This window comes from Phalangium opilio, unplaced genomic scaffold (assembly GCF_054372755.1).
Source record: "Phalangium opilio isolate 3A_F unplaced genomic scaffold, DU_Popi_V2 ptg000002l_1, whole genome shotgun sequence".
NCBI classification, from domain to species: Eukaryota; Metazoa; Arthropoda; class Arachnida; order Opiliones; family Phalangiidae; genus Phalangium; species Phalangium opilio.
In genome coordinates, this window is record NW_028324144.1 from 138,763 (window position 1) to 157,194 (window position 18,432).

The 18,432-nt window shown below is 38.9% G+C and overlaps 2 protein-coding genes across 5 annotated transcripts; one reads left to right on the forward strand and one right to left on the reverse strand.

Moving 5' to 3' along the window:
• The first annotated feature begins 2,504 nt into the window (after window positions 1-2,504).
• Window positions 2,505-14,702, forward strand: shi (dynamin-1 shibire). 4 transcript variants are annotated; one of them, XM_089866226.1, is made up of 16 exons: window positions 2,505-2,827; window positions 4,435-4,505; window positions 4,928-5,080; window positions 5,170-5,373; window positions 5,444-5,846; window positions 5,921-6,059; window positions 6,734-6,940; window positions 7,023-7,180; window positions 7,261-7,315; window positions 7,971-8,102; window positions 8,173-8,282; window positions 9,789-10,089; window positions 10,160-10,216; window positions 10,285-10,472; window positions 10,866-11,057; window positions 13,150-14,702. In XM_089866226.1, the coding sequence occupies exons 1-16, from the start codon at window positions 2,664-2,666 to the stop codon at window positions 13,214-13,216; spliced, it is 2,601 nt and encodes an 866-aa protein (XP_089722352.1). In that variant the 5' UTR covers window positions 2,505-2,663; the 3' UTR covers window positions 13,217-14,702. The 4 variants fall into 4 exon arrangements, with proteins under 4 accessions (XP_089722352.1, XP_089722426.1, XP_089722567.1 ...); XM_089866300.1 differs by having other exon boundaries at window positions 9,804-10,089; XM_089866441.1 differs by having other exon boundaries at window positions 7,989-8,102; window positions 9,804-10,089.
• Window positions 14,703-14,813: 111 nt separating this feature from the next.
• On the reverse strand, window positions 14,814-18,345 carry hyx (cell division cycle 73 hyrax). The gene is made up of 12 exons (XM_089866871.1): window positions 18,173-18,345; window positions 17,896-18,001; window positions 17,778-17,816; window positions 17,640-17,721; window positions 17,510-17,565; window positions 16,862-16,947; window positions 16,575-16,791; window positions 16,387-16,500; window positions 16,081-16,318; window positions 15,711-16,022; window positions 15,482-15,623; window positions 14,814-15,421 (listed from the first exon to the last, which is right to left on the reverse strand). Exons 1-12 carry the CDS (start codon window positions 18,301-18,303, stop codon window positions 15,385-15,387), a joined length of 1,560 nt encoding a protein of 519 aa, XP_089722997.1. The 5' UTR covers window positions 18,304-18,345; the 3' UTR covers window positions 14,814-15,384.
• Window positions 18,346-18,432: the final 87 nt, after the last annotated feature.

Consider the following 18,432-nt stretch of genomic DNA (forward strand, 5'->3'; position numbering starts at 1 on the left):
AAATTATTTAAAAATATGTACTTATTGTCAAACAAAAATCGTTTTTATAAGCTTATGAAACTGCTAAATATAAAAATAAGATTATAACTTACCTCAAAAATGCTTCTTTCAAAAATAATTATAAGATTTGCATTTGAATAGGAGTATAATAATTAACCAGTTTCCCAAATTAGGATTTAGAAATGGGAACATCATGTGCCACTAGCCCTTTACAAGAATTTTTGTAATAATATTCATTGCTGCTCTAGCGGTTCCCCCTGTCGGAGCTTACCGCTCTTAGTAACTCATTTAAAAAATTAATAATTAATTTCTTTAATTTAATAATAAAATTTCAAGAGTTTATTTGAGAATTTTAAGCATAAAACAAAACATGAAAGTTAAAATAATTCATTGGAATTAAATAAAAATCCTAGTGGTTAGAGGACGAGTTAAGCGATGTCAAACTGACATTGCAGCACGCTAGAAGTTTGTTCATATGATATACAAGAGGTTTAATTCATATGAAACGGAAGGCCACCTTCTCTCGTCTGTGCAGTAAGCTCAAGTTGACATAGCGAAAAAAAATTGAGTTCGGAGAGAGCAGTCTCTCGAGGGGTTCGCTCTACCAGTCTCTCTTAGGGGGAACGTGCATTACGCTAACGATAACCGGTTTTCTCACAAAGGAGAGAACGAGAAACCTAGCTAGTTGAGTTAAGAACCGTGCGAGCGGGAGGGTAAAATAAATTTGCTCTTTGCTCCGCTCGTAGAAACTGAGGGCTAGTACCATCGCGAAACCATATCCCGCTCTGTAGAACTCGAGTTACCGAAAAGAAAATTTCCCGAATTTTGCCCAGCACTGCTTCTAAATCGCGTTTGAAACCAAGGCTTAAGTTGGCTTCTAATTTTCTAAATCGGGTTTGAAACCGAGGCTTAAGTAGACTTCTAAATAAATCTATTGGAAGTGCGCTTAAAATGCTCAATTAGGCTCTCAAAATGTTTCTGATCAGTTCAATTTAACTTAATTGTATCAGAAACGAATGCAAAAAAGTAATTCGGAGCCGGCCAGCTCGGAGAAAATGATTGGAAGCCATGTTTTTTTTTTCTGGAACGTGCCATTTTTATTTTAGCTTAACGTAAAAAAAAAAACTCACAGACGTACAACTTTTTTTCGTTAATTAATTAACGTAATAATAATAATAGTTATCCCTCCTTTATTTACGAGTTCAAATTTTAATAATAATCGTCAGGTATTAACAACTAAATAACATTTACAACGGGGAAATTGAAATTTTGCACATTTTTTTGTTATAGAGTGGAATTCCTCCACTTTTAGAATACACAATAATGATTATAGTTGTTTAAAATGATTTGTTACTTAATCTGGTCAGAGAGAGAGAAAGAAGGAAAGAAGTGATTTAATTGGTTGATATTTAAGAAGTGTCTTAAAAAGTAAACCTAAACTATATTCAAATTCTATAAGCCAAAAAAGAAACTACACCCGAATGTTTAAAATAGTCTATTTTTTTGAAGAATATTTCTAGCCGGAATTTTGTAGTGATTTAAACACTCATTCTGAGATGGAATAGTGGATTTTGCATTTCACTACATTATTCCCGTAGCGGGTTGACAAAATATTTATATTATTATGTACTATATATTTGGTTTTCCATTTTTACGTTGAAGAAAATATTAAAATATGCTTAAAAAAAGCGTATTCCAACGCCGTCTTTACTTAATTTTTTATTTTAAGCAATTTCTATTAATTATTACCGTCGTTAGGCTTAATTTATAGAAATGGGGGCGTGTCTTTCAATTTGAAAAAGACGCGCCAAATATCACGTGAAAAAAAAAAATAAAAGGAACAAAAAAAAAAAATCTAGGAAGCCGAAGATGAGGTAATAAGGGGCGAATTGCGCGTTCGGCGCTTGCGCAATTTCCGGGTGTCGGGATCATAATACCCAAGGCTACTAAATAGAGGTTCGGCCAGTTACGAATTTTTTGCGATTTTCCAGCCGAATATCGCGCTTCTTACGCTAATATATATAAATGAAGGCGTAATTAGACAGACGCGGCGTTTTTCTTAAAGAGTAATCCAATTAGAATGGGTCATTGTTAAAGGGAGACCACGGAAGGATATTAGCAGCGGGCGGGCGCAACCTAGTTTTAGTATTCTTGGGAGATTTGTGTCGGTGGTCCTGGCCTGGCGGCAGCGTTGCCAGACGTACGATAATTATCGTACAATGCGATACTATAATCGAACATGTTCATCATATAGTAATAATACACTTAAGGTCAAAGCCTGGATGTGAGAAACGCTTGGAGACGTTATTTATCTATCTCCATCCTTACCCTTGTACTGATTTTAGTGTAAATACAAGGTGAATCAGTACACCAACCCGCATTGGTTTTAATTTTTACAGTTATCTTTTAGGCGCTCAGAGCGTACGATAATTTTGGTTGAAAATCGATTATTTTTTGGCTTTGGTACGATAATTAAGTAATTTTTATCTGGCAACGCTGCTGGAGCGGCAGCCTTTGTAGTAGTCGCGCGACGGGGACTGTCGAGAACCGATTCATGGCGTAAACGTTGCCTGATTGGCAATTTCGCGGTTGAAATATTCGAGTATTTAAATAATTAATGATTTAGCCAGTTTAATTAGGTTTTAATTTAAAAGAGTCGCAACATGGCCGGGAACGAAGGAATGGAACATTTGATTCCGATTGTAAATAAATTGCAAGACGCGTTCACGTCGCTCGGAGTAAGCTTGTCTTTGGACTTGCCGCAAATCGCCGTTGTAGGAGGTCAAAGCGCGGGCAAGAGTAGTGTACTGGAAAACTTCGTTGGACGGTTCGTATCGATTGATTCCTTCCTTGGCCTTAAACAGCCTCTTTTATAATACATTCTTAAGCCTAAATCTTTCCCTTAATCCCAATTATCGTAAAATTCCCCTTAAAAAGTTAAGCCTAATTTGACAGAAGAATAGGAGGGGGGAGGGTGGAATACCTACTAAAGTAGGCCTATCAATACTAGGAATCATCGTGTGTTTTCTCGTAAGAGGAAGAGAAGGAAGGATAAGGGGCGGATTCGACAATCCGATGAAGTCACTCATTTTTTGGGAAATTTCATCTATTTTATAAAATATTTTTGCTTTTTTTTGTTTTAACAATATTGAGAATATTTCACTTTTCTCCCCAAAATTGATGTGGTATTTTTGAATTTAAGTTTAAGCGGATTAACTCTGATATTAAATTTTTTGGTTTTGTTGTTAAGTCCAATTCTGGTGGTGGTGGTACAGTCTCTTTTCCGCGAATTAAAGTTTTAATAGAATTACGTATAAAGGGGTTTTTTGTTTGTCATTTATTTTTCCAAGTGTAGTAAATACTAAATAGTCATTAGCAGTGGCACTCCAGAGTTTAAGAGAATGAATTAGGCCTAACTGTGTCAGGAATAAATTCATGACTGTGTTAATTCAAAACAGGGTTCGTACGGAACCTGGATAAGTCAGGGATATGAAAATTAGGGGGAAAGGGATTTAAAGATTTTTCCTAAAAAGTCAGGGATATCGTTTGGCATAATGCTAAATATGAGACAGGTGTGATGAAGTGGGCTCTTGTAAGCACCTTAAATTGGTCAGGGATATTGCCAAAAATTTGGTCAGGGATAACCTGGAAAAGTCAGGGATTTCAAATGTAAAAATTTCGTACGAACCCTGCAAAGGTACCTGCGAAAAAATTTTTGAAATCTCACTTTGTTTATGCCCTATAAATTTGTCACATCACGTTGAAATTATTATCAATAACGCGTTAATTTCGAGAGGTCGGCCACTATCCCTAGTATCCTACTTCGATGATCGTAAAAATTGTCCAAAAGTTTAAGAATGACTTAGGCCTAACTGTATCATGAATAATTTCGAAAGGACCCGTGAAAAATTTTTAAATCTCGCTTTACTTTGTTGGTTCCCTAAAAATGTGTCACATCACGTTGAAATAAGGGTGTCGAGTCATATCTACAATGGCCTACGGGCTCCGTAGAATTATCAACAATGTGTGAATTTCGAGGGGTCGGTCATTCTCCCCGGTCTCCGACTTTGATCGTAAAAATTGTTGCAAAACCGCGTACACTAAATTGGAAAGTGTCCTACCCCTCCTTAAGTTCACTTTACAACTTATCAGAACATAAATAAACGTTTCTTGGGGTAAATTACCCAAAATTTGGAGGTAATAAAGTAAGGAGGGGGCGACTTTTAGCTCCAATGTCACAGCTCAAGCGTTAAACTTCATTTGTACAAAGTTGAAAGTCACCGGGCCGTTTTGAATAACAAGGTGTTTTGGATGAATGCCTAGTGTGTGTAGGGAATAGAAAGAGAGCCTTCTTTTATGTTCTCGCGCCCTTGACCCTAATTGACCCCCTTAACCTTTACGTGTAACTAATTGGGAACGTCTCTGGGTCCTTAGGGATTTCTTACCTAGAGGTTCCGGCATCGTGACGCGAAGACCTTTAGTTCTTCAACTGATTAACAGCAATGGTACGACCATCACGCTCCTATTATTATTATCAGGGCCGGAAATAAGTAAAAAATGTCTTATAGGACACGTGTCCACTGACCCCCAACCCCCCTATAATTTGACTGGAAAATTTATAGGAGGACATTGTCCACTCTCCGGAGTGTGTGTCCAAAAATAGTGTCGCGTCTCCGTAGTCAAGCTATCAAAACTTGGGGAAAATTTTATTGGTCAAATTGTCCATGCAGTGACCCCTTAACAGTTATAGGACATTTGGACAATGTCCAGTGTCCTGTGTGGGCTTATTTCCGGCCCTGATTATTATCAAATCAAGGTCCATACTTTGAAGAGAAACGCGAACTTTTAAACTTCAAACGATGGACTTTTGTCGGTACGGACAATTAGGATTTTAATCAACTTACGGTGAAATTTGGCCAAATTTTAGTCGAATACGGAGAATTCCTTCACACTCGAGGCCGAAAGTTTACGAATTTTGAGGAAATTCGTAAAGAAATTGAGGAAGAAACGGACCGAGTTACGGGCTCTAACAAAAATATTTCCAACGCCCCCATTAATTTACGGGTTTACAGCCCAAATGGTAAAGTTGGCCTTGACCTTTTGCCCTTGAACGAACCCCCCCCCCCCACGTTGTTATCTAATTTCGAAATCTTCGGGGGTTAATTTTAGTCCTCAACTTGACCCTGATTGATTTACCGGGGTTAACTAAAGTTCCTGTCGGAGATCAACCCGCGGATATCGAACATTTGATCAAAGATATGATCCTGGGTTTCATCAAGCGAGAGAATTGTCTCATTTTGGCCGTGACGTCGGCCAATCAAGATTTGGCCACGTCGGACGCCCTCAAATTGGCCAAAGAAGTTGACCCCGAAGGTGAATCCTCCTCGCTGCCTTTACTGGTTTTAAACCACGCCCCCCTTGACCAATGTCCCTTTTAAAAAAGGTTTAAGGACCATCGGGGTTATCACGAAATTGGATTTAATGGACGAGGGAACGGACGCCAGGGAAATATTGGAAAATAAGTTGTTGCCGTTACGGAGGGGTTACATCGGAGTGGTCAACAGGAGTCAAAGGGATATCGAGGGTCGCAAGGACATCAGGGCGGCCCTGGACGCCGAAAGGAGGTTCTTCCTGAGTCACCCGGGCTACCGACACATGGCGGATCGGATGGGAACGCCTTATTTGCAGAGGGTTTTGAATCAGCAGCTGACCAATCACATCCGAGACACGCTGCCCGCCTTGAGAGATAAGATGCAAAGGCAACTAATATCCATGGAGAAAGACGTCGAGGAGTTTAAAAATTATCGCCCCGACGATCCCTCCCGAAAAACTAAAGCGATGCTACAGTAGGCGACGTCACATTGTTCAAACCCCAGACCCCTTGACCCCGCCCAACTCACGCGCTCTTTCTCGTGTTCAGGTCAATCCAACAATTACAGACGGATTTCGAGCGTAATATCGAAGGGTCGGGCTCGGCGGCCATCAATACCAGCGAACTGTCTGGTGGTGCTAGAATTAACAGACTATTCCACGAACGTTTTCCATTCGAGATTGTTAAAGTAAGAGATACTTCCGGTAATTACAGGGTTCATACAGACCTCAGGGAAATAAATAGTTGACAAAAACCTCAGGGAAATTTAGGATTTTTAGTAAAATTCAGGGAAATACGCGTCAAACAAGGACAGAGTAGTTAAGCAAAATGTTCGTAGGAATAGCGTTACACTGAACTTTGGAGGCTCGTAACTCTTGTTCTACTAGAGCTACGGGGATGTCCTTTGGATATGTTATAGTACTCTTTGCTCCCCATACAAGGATACTTAGAACTTAGGGGTACGACAAACAGGGGCCAAGTAATTAAGCAAAATGTAAACAAACAAACCTCCCTCCATAGGATTAGCATTAGACTATACTTTGCAGGCTCGTACCTCTGTTTCTACTAGAGATACTTTGAGTATGTTATAGTCCAATTTGTCCCCCATCTAATGATACTAAAAACGTAGGGCTACGACAAACAGGGGCCGAGTAATTAAGCAAAACGTAAAGAATCAAACCCCTCCATAGGAATAGCGTTACACTAAACTTTGGATGCTCGTAACTCTGGTTCTACTAGAGATACGGAGATGTCCTTTATCTCAGGGAAATAGGTTTTCCCAAAGTTGTATGAACTCTGTGGTATCCGTGTCGTAAGACGCCTAGCTAGGTGGCATTGACCCATTGTGATCCCCTCGTTCAGATGGAGTTTGACGAGAAGGAATTGCGAAGGGAGATCGCCTTCGCCATTCGAAATATCCACGGTATTAGAGTGGGTCTCTTCACGCCCGACATGGCCTTCGAAGCCATCGTCAAGAAACAGATCGCGAAGTTAAAAGAACCCTCGTTGAAGTGCATCGATTTGGTCGTCAATGAGATGTGTAACGTTATTAGAAGGTGTACGGAAAAGGTACGTCCCCTTTGACCTCGACCTCCCACGCCCTAGTTCCTTCTTAACCGGGTGGTATAATATGTTTTTGGGTGGGGCGCAGATGAACCACTACCCTCAATTGAGGGAAGAGACGGAACGCATCATTACCACGCACATTCGAGAACGAGAACAGAAAACCAAGGAACAAATTAGTCTGTTGGTGGAGACGGAGTTGGCATACATGAACACGAACCATGAAGATTTCATTGGTTTCACAAAGTAATTGAAACGAGCCCCGACGCCGCTCGTCAGTCGCTAACCTAACCACGTCTCTCTTTCTCTTTCACTCACCCAATTAGTGCGCAACAAACCGCGGAAGCTACCAGTGGTGGTAAAAGGAAACTTGGAAATCAGGTATCAAGATCGTATTTCGCCTCCATCTTTTTTTTCAATCAATCTCTCGTCATCTTCTTATCTTTTCATATTTTATTCATTTACTTATTGAATATATTTCAAGTACTTTTTCAATATTTGGTAGCAGCGGTTGTTTCGAGGGCTGGCTTCAATTGGTGGTTTAACCGCAAAGAACCTGGTGTTCATCGCGTTTAAACCACCAATCACGAGCGTTATACACACGACACGTTTCTTTGCAAGATGACACTTTTTACAAAGACTGAACCTCTCTCTCTCTATATTCTTTTGTATTTCTTTTGGCTTAATTTGATATTGATTGTTGGGTGTCAATGTCGATGTCGATGTTGACGTCGACGCGTCCTAGTCCTCTCGGGGTGTGACGAATCGAACGAGTGTTTGTTTCACCTTTTATGGTTTTTCTTCTTTTCTTATTCGTTTTGTGGAATGTTTTTCCCCGCCCACTTCTTTTGGCAATTCTTATTATTCTTATTCTTTGGCTCTTAAAATGGTGGTGGTGGTGGTTTTGTTGATTCTCCGGAGTACAGTCGCTTTTTTTCTCTCTTTTTTCTTCCCAACCCTTGACCCCTTGACCCTTGTTTTCTTTTTTCTTTCGGCCCCCCCTTCCTCCGTTTTTCTTTTTGGTTTTGTACAAAAGCTGCCGCTTTCGCAACAGGTGATCCGCAAAGGTTGGATGTGCATTCATAATCTGGGCATCATGAAAGGAGGTTCTCGTGATTATTGGTTCGTCCTTACGTCCGAATCGCTCTCCTGGTTCAAAGACGAAGAAGTAATTCACCCTTTGGCCACCCCTTTGACCACTGGTCACTCTCTTTTAACGGTGCCATCGTTATTTATAGGAAAAAGATAAAAAATATATGTTGCCTCTCGATGGCTTGAAAATCCGCGATGTTGATCCTGGTTTCATGTCTAGACGTCATACTTTTGCTATATTTAATCCAGACCAAAGGTAATTATCCATTCTTTGGATCCCTCTTTAGTATTTCTCCCTTTTTTATTTTGGTTTTGCGTCTTTCTTTATGATTTTTTGCGTTTTTCTTCAACATGACTATATTTCTAATGAGAGGGGGACGTGACAGTTTGGTTGGTGTGTTGTGTGCTCCGTGGAACTAACAAACCTAAAAAGCTTCCTTCGATCTCATTTTTATTTCCACTCTAATGAAAATACTTGTCTCTCTTACTAAATATGTTTTTATAAAAGACCCGTGCTTAATGTTTCCAAGTAACATTTCTTCGAGTTTCTTGTTTTCATTTTAATTCTCTAAGCGGCGATTTTAAACGATCAATCTTGGCGTTCGAACAGGGTTCGTACAAACCTGGGAAAATTCAGGGAAATTTCGGATTTTTACTGGTAAAATTCAGGGAAATTTGCTAAAAACTTTGGGCTACGACAAACAGGGGCCAAGTAATTAAGCAAAACGTAAACAAACAAACCCCTCCATAGGAATTGCATTTTAGACCCAACTTTGCAGCCTCGTAACTGTGGGTCTACTAGAGATACGGGGATGTCCTTTGAGTATGTTATAGCCCAATTTGCCCCCCATCTAACTATACTAAAAACTTAGGGCTACGACAAACTGGGGCCGAGATATTAAGAAAAACGTAAACAATCCCAATCCATAGGAATAGCGTTAGACTATACTTTGCATCCTCGTAACTCTGTTTCTACTGGAGATACCGGGATGTCCTTTAGATATGTTATAGACCAATTTGTCCCCCATCCAACCATACTAAAAACTTAGGGCTACGACAAACAGGGGCCGAGATATTAAGCAAAATGCTCGTCAACTTATGGTATCTTCTCACCTTTATTTGCTATGTTACTTATGATTTTAGCACTGAACTGTGTAGGCTCATAACTCTCGTTCTATTAGAGATACGGGGATCTCCTTTGGATATGTTATAGTACTCTTTGCTCCCCATACAAGGATACTTTAAACTTGAGGCTACCTCAATATCGTCGTCAACTTATTTTTTGTCTCACTTATTGTTAGGAGGTTACTTTTGATTTTTGAAAATAAACTTTGCAGGCTCGTAACTCTTTTTCTAGTAGAGATACGCGGATGTCCTTTGAGTATGTTATAGCCCAATTTGTCCCCCATCTAACCATACTAAAAACTTTGGGCTACGACAAACTGGGGCCGAGTAATTGAGCAAAACCTAAACAAACAACCGCCCCTCCATAGGAATAGCATTACACTAAACTTTGTAGGCTCGTAACTCTGGAAAATTCAGAGAAGTATGTGGGGGAAAAACCTGGAAATCTCAGGGAAATTTGTTTTCCAAAAGCTGTATGAACCCTGTCCAGGAACTCTCGTTTTAATTGGTCCTTGAGGAGATTGATGGTTTAAAGTTGTCTTTCTATTAACGATGAATTTTGTCATATTCTGAATATATATTTTTCGCGTCATGGAAGCTTTATTTTTGATATTAAAAATGTTAATGCCAACGAAAGGGGCTCCGATTACAGGAACGTCTACAAGGACTACAAACATCTGGAGCTTTCTTGCGAGAGTCAAGAGGAAGTGGACAGTTGGAAAGCGTCATTCCTGCGGGCGGGAGTCTATCCGGAGAGGACGCAATCGGAGAGCTCCAACGGCGAAGCCGACAGCGGCGAGAGCACGACCTCCATGGATCCTCAATTGGAACGACAAGTCGAGACCATCCGCAACTTGGTCGATTCCTACATGAGAATCGTCACCAAAACGTTCAGGGATTTAGTTCCCAAGATCATCATGCATCTCATGATTAATAATGTGAGTTGACGCGCTCTGACCCTTGACCCCCCGCTGACGACTAAGTTCTCTCTTCTCCTCTCACCTTCAGGCAAAGGATTTTATATATTCGGATCTATTGGCTTGTCTCTACGCCAGTGGCGACCAGGTAAGCCTCGGCGGCGCCGCCATACGGGATCTTGACCTTGTCTAACTGGTCACTTACGATTCCCTTAGGCGGCTTTGATGGAAGAGTCGCCGGAAGAAGCCCAGAAACGGGAGGAAATGTTGCGAATGTACCACGCTTGCAAGGAAGCGCTGAAGATCATCGGAGACGTCTCGATGCACACCACCTACCAACCGTTACCGCCTCCCGTCAAAGGAGGCGAAGATTGGCTCAAACTTCAAACGCCAGATTCTCCCAGGTATTGAAATGAGTGACTGCCATTTACTAAGAGCAGGGTTCATACAAACCAGGGAAAAATCAGGGAAATAAATAGTTGACAAACAGCCCCCTCTATAAGATTAGCGTTACACTAAACTTTGTAGGCTCGTAACTCTTTTTCTACTAGAGATACGGGGATGTCCTTTGAGTATGTTATAGACCAATTTGTCCCCCATCCAACCATACTAAACACTTAGGGCTACGCCAAACAGAGGCCGAGTAATTAAGCAAAACGTAAACAAACAACCCCCTCCATAGGAATAGCATTAGACTATACTTTGGTCTTTGGAGGGGCGTAACTCTGGTTCTACTAGAGATACGGGGATGTCCTTGGAGTATGTTACGAATGAAGTGAGTGTCCTTATTATTTCAGACCGTCGCCACCATCTCCGGGTGGTCCCAGGAGGAACGTGGGAGGCTCGCGAGTGCCCCCTCCTCCCCCGGGAGGGAGGCCGGCTCCCAATTTGCCCAATCGGCCCGACCCGGCTGGCGCCAACCGGGGTCCTCCCGCCGCCCCCCCTCGACCCGGTGGTGGGGTTATTTTACCACCCCCTCTCATTCCTTCGTAAGTACTAATCTTTTATTCATATTAACTAGCCTTAAGCCGACTCGTTCTAGTTCTAGGCCTATTTTTTGGCCTACGCGTTATTTAAGTCTAGTAGAGGTAGAGGTAGAGGTACCCTTTAGAGTGCACCAACTTCGTCACCTGTCAACGCCCGACTATTGTTGTTCCGAAAGATATATTATTAAGGATTGCGCGCACCTGTTGCATTGTTCTTTGACACAAACGGAATCCTATTTATCACTGTCACCCACCGTGTCACTGCCTTATTTTTTTTAGCATGTCCTTTTATCTGAGGTTGGTAGATTTGGTTTCAACTGCCCTTCACTGTCACTAATCCGAACTAATATATTATGTCCAATGTCTCGCGTCTTTTAAGTACTATTCTGGGCCTACTACTGACCATAAATACGTCAGGAATTTGTAAAATTACTAGTCAAAAAGCTTCCGGTTTTGTCCGAGGAGGCGCTGATTTTCTCGGCCTATTCTCTTTACGAATTCCTGATAATGTTCATACTACTTTTTTAATTAACACTTATTAATCTGTTGGCATTGTAATTTACGTCGGAGTGTTTTTTGAGTGTGAATGAGTGATTGCGTGCTTTGTTTTCTCTCTCTCTCTCTTTCTCTCTCTTGGCTATCTCTGTTGCGTCTCTTTGTCCGCTGCTGCCATCGCTGTCCCTTGGCGCCCGCAGCCGCAGTCCAGGAGGGAGCGCTATCCCTTCTATACCACCACGTTCTTAACCAGACAGGCAACAAACTAATTAATTAAGCCTCTCGCAATTAATTAATTAATTTAATTAATGTATCTTAAGTAATAATATCCTTTTTAAATGGCGGCCGACCATGTCCGATCGAGTTCGTCTCGGATTTCAAGGCGGACTTCCGCCACCGCTAGAGAGTTAAAAAAAATACATTTAATTGGTGCAAATATTAATTAAATTAAGTTTAATTTAATTTAAGAGATAAGAGGAGACGCTTAAATCGGGAAAACTTTCGGGGGAGTTGTTTAAGAATCTCTTTAAAGTTTTTAATTAAGCGTGTGAGTTGATTATTATTGGGTGGACGGATAATAAGTTATTAGGGTCTTAATTGGTTGGTAGAATATTTGCACACCCCTTCTCTCTCACGTTGTTGTTGTCATTGGTTGGTCAAGTTCATCGTTAACACTAGCCAATATTTAAATTACCAAAAAAATAAAATAATATTGTTGGTTGGGAATATAGCGTTTAGGTAAACAATATATATAAATATATGAAACATATGCGTAAATAAAACACACGTTAATTAGATGATGATTATGACGTAACAAAAGGTAAGGAACGTCATAATAATTTAGGGAAAATATTCCGTTTTCATTCCCCGGAATTGAATGTATTTGTTTAATTATCGGAAATCCCCTGAATTAAATCTTAACACGACTAACCGTTTGTGAATTGTGAATTGTCAATGTTAACCGGAAAACGAATACTCCAGTGAAATTTAACCCTAACTGGAAAATGGAGACTTTGCTTTTATCTATCGTTTATTTGTCGCTGGTTTTTATTTTTTGATTTCCAAGCCTTTTTAGCGGCGCACCCGTGAACTAATTTTAATTCCGTTTTAATTGAGGTGTTTGTTTAATTAAAAAGGTACTATTTCTCGATAGCAGGGCTGTTGAGAATCTTTTCTTATTTGGCACTCTCTTAAAATAAGACGTTTGAATGTTGCAATCCATTAATTCTTATAAATATATCATTAATTAATCTCGAGTAGAACTATATATATATATATATATATATTTTGGTAGAGTATAGTTAGTTAGGCTTTGATTATTAGTGGAGAATAGGAAGGTCAAGCATCGTATTTGTCCATGCATTTTAGCGCGTCATTTTCGTGCCTACTTGTAAAGAAATAATATTATAATATTCGAATCTTAACTAATATAAAGTTGAAGCGCGATTAAAGAGGAATTGATTCATCTACATTAAATGAAGAAATTAATTTTAAGGAGTAAATTTAAATGGAGGTGGGCTAATTAATATAAGTTATTCTTTAGTTTTTGAGGCGTCTTATTCGCATTCTTTCTTTCTTACGGTTTGGTATCAATTTGTAGACGTCCTGTTCCGACCATCCCGCCACGCATCCCCGACCGGCCACAGGTTCCAACGCGGCCTAATTAGTTCTCGTTAATTAATTAATTACCGTTCTCGTTGATGTGTTTTTTCATTTATCAATCACACACCATCATTTTTGGGTTTATAAATATTTAATTTAAAAAGTTTATTATTATTATAATTATAAATAAGTAAATGAACTATTACGTCAACAGTGGATTGAAAAGGAGAAAAAATTTAATCGGAAATCCCACAAGGGGAATTAAGTACTAATTAAATTACTTTAATTAACCGCCGTATTTTTCAAAGGCGCGCGCCCCAATTACTAATTAATTAATTACTATCAATTAAGGCCAGCCTTAACGGTGCTTTTTATACTAATTAACGGTATATTGTTGTACATCGAGATGTAAATTATTTACCGTTAAAAAGAATATTTCCCATTTTGCTAATACTAAGTAATTAAGATACGGAGGAAATCAAATTAATTAAAGACCGATGAAAAATATGGTTGGTAGGTTAATTAATTAATTATTCTTTCATCCACGCGAATTAAATTTAACGTTAACTTTAATGTTAATTAATTAATTAATTAAAATTTCCCCGGAATATAAATATATTTGTATTTTTATTTGTTTTTGCTAATTTTATATAATTTACGATATGATTTAAAAAACAAACAAATTAAAATTAAGATTAAAACAAAGTAATATTTAATTAATGAGAAACTAAAATTATTATATTGTATTATAATTATAATATAAAAAAGGACACGTAAAATAATAATTCTTTTTGTAAAAGTTGTATAAAAAACAAACAAATGATTTAAATTTAACGTAAAGATGAGATTGTAAATAGTGCGTCGCTTGTTTATTTGTTGTTTTTCGCCGCCGCCGCCTCTCAAAATGAGCCCCCCGAACGAGTATAGAAGTAAACATAAACATTTCGTCAAAATTAAATATGAATTAGGGGTGTATAAAATTAAAATTAACCGCAAATTTAATGTTTACGATCGTACATTCCAATTTACTCGTTTATTTTTTCAGTATTTTACAATTTTTCTCGCCCCCCCCCCGCCGCCCCCTTTTCCCGCCCCATCTTTATAATTAATCAAATTAATGGGGGAAGAAATTAATAAACTGCCAAATGATATTAAATTAAATTAATCTGTACCGTGAAATTAATCAAATTTTCCCGTGAAAATTAATTAGAAATTCAATCTGTATATCATTTGCTAATTTCTTTGAGAGTCGCGAATATTTTTGAGCGTTGATTTAAAGATGGCGGCTGTATCTCGTTTGATAAACTAAAATTAATCTTCCAAAGAAAAATGGCGTCAAAGCCGAAAGAAAAAAAACCAAAATTAACTTGAAAAATAATAATATCTATTAATTAATTGTAAAGATAAAATTAAAGAAAATACTGTACGCTAATTAACTAAATGAAAAAAGCAAACCAAAAAAAAACAAAACAAGAAAACTGAAAAGTGGCTCCCTGAAAAATGATGAAAAACAATAAAAAGAATTTGATGTTCATGTAGGTAAAAAACAAATGGAGAAAGATTATTTGAAATTGAAATTAAGCCTCGTCAATGAGAACATAACACGCTGGAAGATTTAAGCTTAAACGCTACAGAAGAAAGACAAGAGGGAAAAAGTAACAATTTGGTTCTAAAGTAAGTTTATTTACAAGAATTTACGATTCGTTATCAATTTTAATTCAAGTTTTTAACTTTATTTTTCGCGAGAAAATATTTTCTTAAAATACGCGGAAAAACAAACAAGTTTTCGAATCTTCTCCATAACTTTGGGTGCCGTGTATTATGTATTTACAGAAACAAACAAATGGGTCTCTCTTTCTTTCTTTCTCTAGGTGGCTGCCCATTTGTTTGTTTGTTTGTTTGTTTGTTTTAGAGAAAAGGGACGGGGAAGGCGCGGCTAAATAAAATTTAAACACTTAGGTATATAATTAATATAATAATACCATCATTAAAAGAAAAACAAAAAACAAAAAATAGGAAAAGTGTATTCGTAGCTAGAATCAACAACGGTAGAAAAGAAACTACTAATTGTGTTTGTTTAACTTTTCCGCGGAAATTTAATTGTGGTGGTGGTGGTGGTAAAAAAAGGTATAGAATTTAATACAATTTATTTGTTTCTTCTCCTCAGATCGAGTTATTTATTTATTAATGACGACGACGTCCGCGACAGACAACAAATCAAAATCCGCTCCGCTCAGAAACGTAAATGATGTTTATGTTTGACCATGTGGCTAAGAAACGGATTAAACTAATTAATAATAGCTGGGAGAGGAGTGTCCTGGGTCGCCTACCTATCAAGGACCTCCCAAAATTTGAGCAAATTAGCTCTGTCTAAATGCCTCTTTTGTTTGCTCAATTGAATGACGTGCACTGACCACTTGGCCACGTTGGTGTCCAGTTTCATTTCGTCCCATTTCAAATGGAAGGCTTTAACTTTAATTAAGGCCGTTGTTATTAATTAATTAATTAACAAAGTTAATCGCCTTAATTAATTAATGAGGGAGGAAAGTGAGATCTTACTCCTAGAGAAGATTTCCACGGGTCCGTCAAATGGCCATCCCTTGAATTGCCAAGCTGGTCCTTGAACAAAGACAGCCACGACGCGGTCCCAATCTTCCGTCGAGAGTTTCAAGGGGTTATCGATGACGCGATAAGGAACGGTCAAGCCTTCCTTTCTCCTTTGAACCAAAACCTCGTTCTCTCTTTTAAAACCCTGATTTTTCTTTTCATCCGTACTTTGATATCTCAGATCCTGCAAGATATCCTTGGCATTGTACATCGTGATGGGAGAAGTCAACGCCGCCGGAATGATGATAATTGGAGTACGAGAAGCTGGAAAGAAGCAAACTTTAGTTTCAATTGAAGCTACAAAAGGGAGACGACGTCGTACTTCGTTTCTGGGGAGTTCTGGTGCCGGTAACGTTAGTGGGAGCGGGCGTTTCCGGAGTTTGAGGAGTGGCGGCCGCTCTCTTGGGTTGGGATCCTTCCGTCACGGACTTTAGCGTCATTCCGTGGTAAGTTCCCATCGTATCGATTTTAAATCCTTCCGTGTCTTCTTTGGCTTTGAATCTTTCTTGATCGTATCTGTTGTAGACAACGGGTTGAGGAACTGGTCGAACTGGAGTGGCCTGAAACGCATACATTTCAATTAATTAAACTATTGCCAATTAAACTCTTAATTAATTAATTGAGGTACTCTAGGAGTTTGAGCCGGTTCGGGAGCTGGTCTACTTCCGCCACCACCGCCCCCACCACCTTCTTCTCTGACTTTAATGGATTGAAGAAGTGGAAAGATACTCTTTGAGAAGTTCTGGAAAAAGATTAAATATTAATTAATTAATTAATTAAGAACATTAAGTAATTGTGGTGGTTGAAGAAAATTACCTTCCCAGTACTTTGCAGAATGGTAGCTCTAGTTCTCCATTGTCTTTCCCTGCTAATGATATCTCTGGTGACGTCAACGTCGTACTCTAAGATACCCTGGATATCAGGAATGCCGACTCCAATTTCATCATCTCCTTTAATGGTGGAACGTTTTTTAGCTAAACGTTTGGCTTTAATGGCGGCGATTTTCTCCACAGACATAGCTTCCGATAAGGATCTGCGATGAAATTCATTTAAATTACCACTCTACCACAGAGCAGAGTTGAAAAAAATTAGTAGGTAAGTACCTAATTTGCTCTGTGGTGACGGAGGACTCTTTGGGAGCGTCCAATCTAGCAGCCAATTGTTCTTTAGCTCTTTGAACTTGGCATTCCTACAAGGGTTTTAAGAAAATTAAGGTATTTTCGTTGACAAAGAATGCGCATTGCGTGAGCTTGAAATTTGTTTTACACGATGTTATAGGATAGGCAACTCCCTATCTCGGACGACAGCTTATTCTGTATATACTCTGTTACAACATCAGTTGGCAGCATGCGCAAACCTGGGTAGCTTTGTACGTACTGTCAAGAGACAAAAAACTTAGGGATCTTCAGGATTTAAAATATACGCGAGTTTTTTTGCTCGAGTGCACGGACCTCTATTTGAAACTAAGGCCTAGAGGTCCGTGCACTCGAGCTAAAAAACTCGCGTATATTTTAAATCCTGAAGATCCTGATCCTGAAGTTTTTGGTCTCTTGACAGTACGTACAAAGCTACGTTGCATAGAGAAATAGGTTTGTGCGTGCTGCCAACTGATGTTGTAACAGAGTATATACAGAATAAGCAGTCGTTCGAAATAGGGAGTTGTCTATCCTATAACGTCGTGAAAACAAATTCCAACCCCATGCAATGCGCATTCTTTATCTATGGTATTTTTGGTAGTAAGTTGACTTTACTTGTAGTTTGGGCTTCTTGGATAGGTCATTTTGGGGTTCCTCCGCAATTCTTTTCACTAATTTTTACACAAAACCAATCAGATTTGATGGATGGGGTTTGGTTTTTCTAATAAATAACAGTTATAATAACCTTGCGATGGAATTTCGATAGGCGCACTCTTATCAATATTTTGGGAGGACGCGGTTTCGCCATTTAGATATGCTAGGATATCCTAAAATACTCGTGTTGTCAAAAATCGGGACATTCGGTAACATTTTATACAAATACCTTTCTATCAGGACGTCTAACTGCGAATATGTTCTCAGCCTAGTAAAGGCGAATGTAAAAACGCTGTATTAATTAAAAGGGAAGAACTAAAGAGAGGTAACTTTAAATGGAAACTAACGGCAGCTTGTCGAACGTAGACTGGATGGGATAAATGCACGTTTTTTAGCAAGAAAAGTAAGCATTCTAGAGTGTAGTACTCCTTCGGTGCCCCATCTTTACCGGTACTTAAAAGAATTAACGCGTTCTTTTTGATTAATACTAAACAATAAGCTATAAAAAGCGAACGAAATATCTGGCCTACGACACCAATTGAATTGATTATGCATACCAAATTACCGAGGCTTAGCGTAAACATTTCGAAATACCTTAAAAAGTGTGTCAAATTTAAAACTTACCCCCAAACTAAATAATTAGTTTTAACAGTTTTAGGCCACGAATACTCTCCGAAAATAATTTGCGAAGCTCTTTCGGATATTTCTTTTTTATTGACATTATATTGTCTAAGCAAACTTAACGGATCCGCCATTTTCCGCTTCGCGAATTCGCAAACTTCACTTCTACTAATGGACTTTTAGTAGTCATTGGTTGGGACGTAAGGAACCGCCAGTTGGCGACACCCAATTGAAACGCTCCGTTCGGTTTCCTAGAGACCTAG

Bases quoted from the DNA above. Each gene is read 5' to 3' on its own strand.
- hyx (XM_089866871.1), bottom strand. From the start codon at position 18,303: ATGGCGGATCCGTTAAGTTTGCTTAGACAATATAATGTCAATAAAAAA. The intron at 18,002-18,172 runs GTAAGTTTTAAA...AATTCTTTTAAG, and splicing joins ACTAATTATTTAGTTTGGGG to TACCGGTAAAGATGGGGCAC. The intron at 15,624-15,710 runs GTAAGATCTCAC...CCTTAATTAAAG, and splicing joins CGTGGAAATCTTCTCTAGGA to TTAAAGCCTTCCATTTGAAA.
- shi (XM_089866226.1), top strand. From the start codon at position 2,664: ATGGCCGGGAACGAAGGAATGGAACATTTGATTCCGATTGTAAATAAA. The intron at 8,283-9,788 runs GTAATTATCCAT...TGCCAACGAAAG, and splicing joins ATATTTAATCCAGACCAAAG to GGGCTCCGATTACAGGAACG. The intron at 10,217-10,284 runs GTAAGCCTCGGC...CGATTCCCTTAG, and splicing joins TCTACGCCAGTGGCGACCAG to GCGGCTTTGATGGAAGAGTC.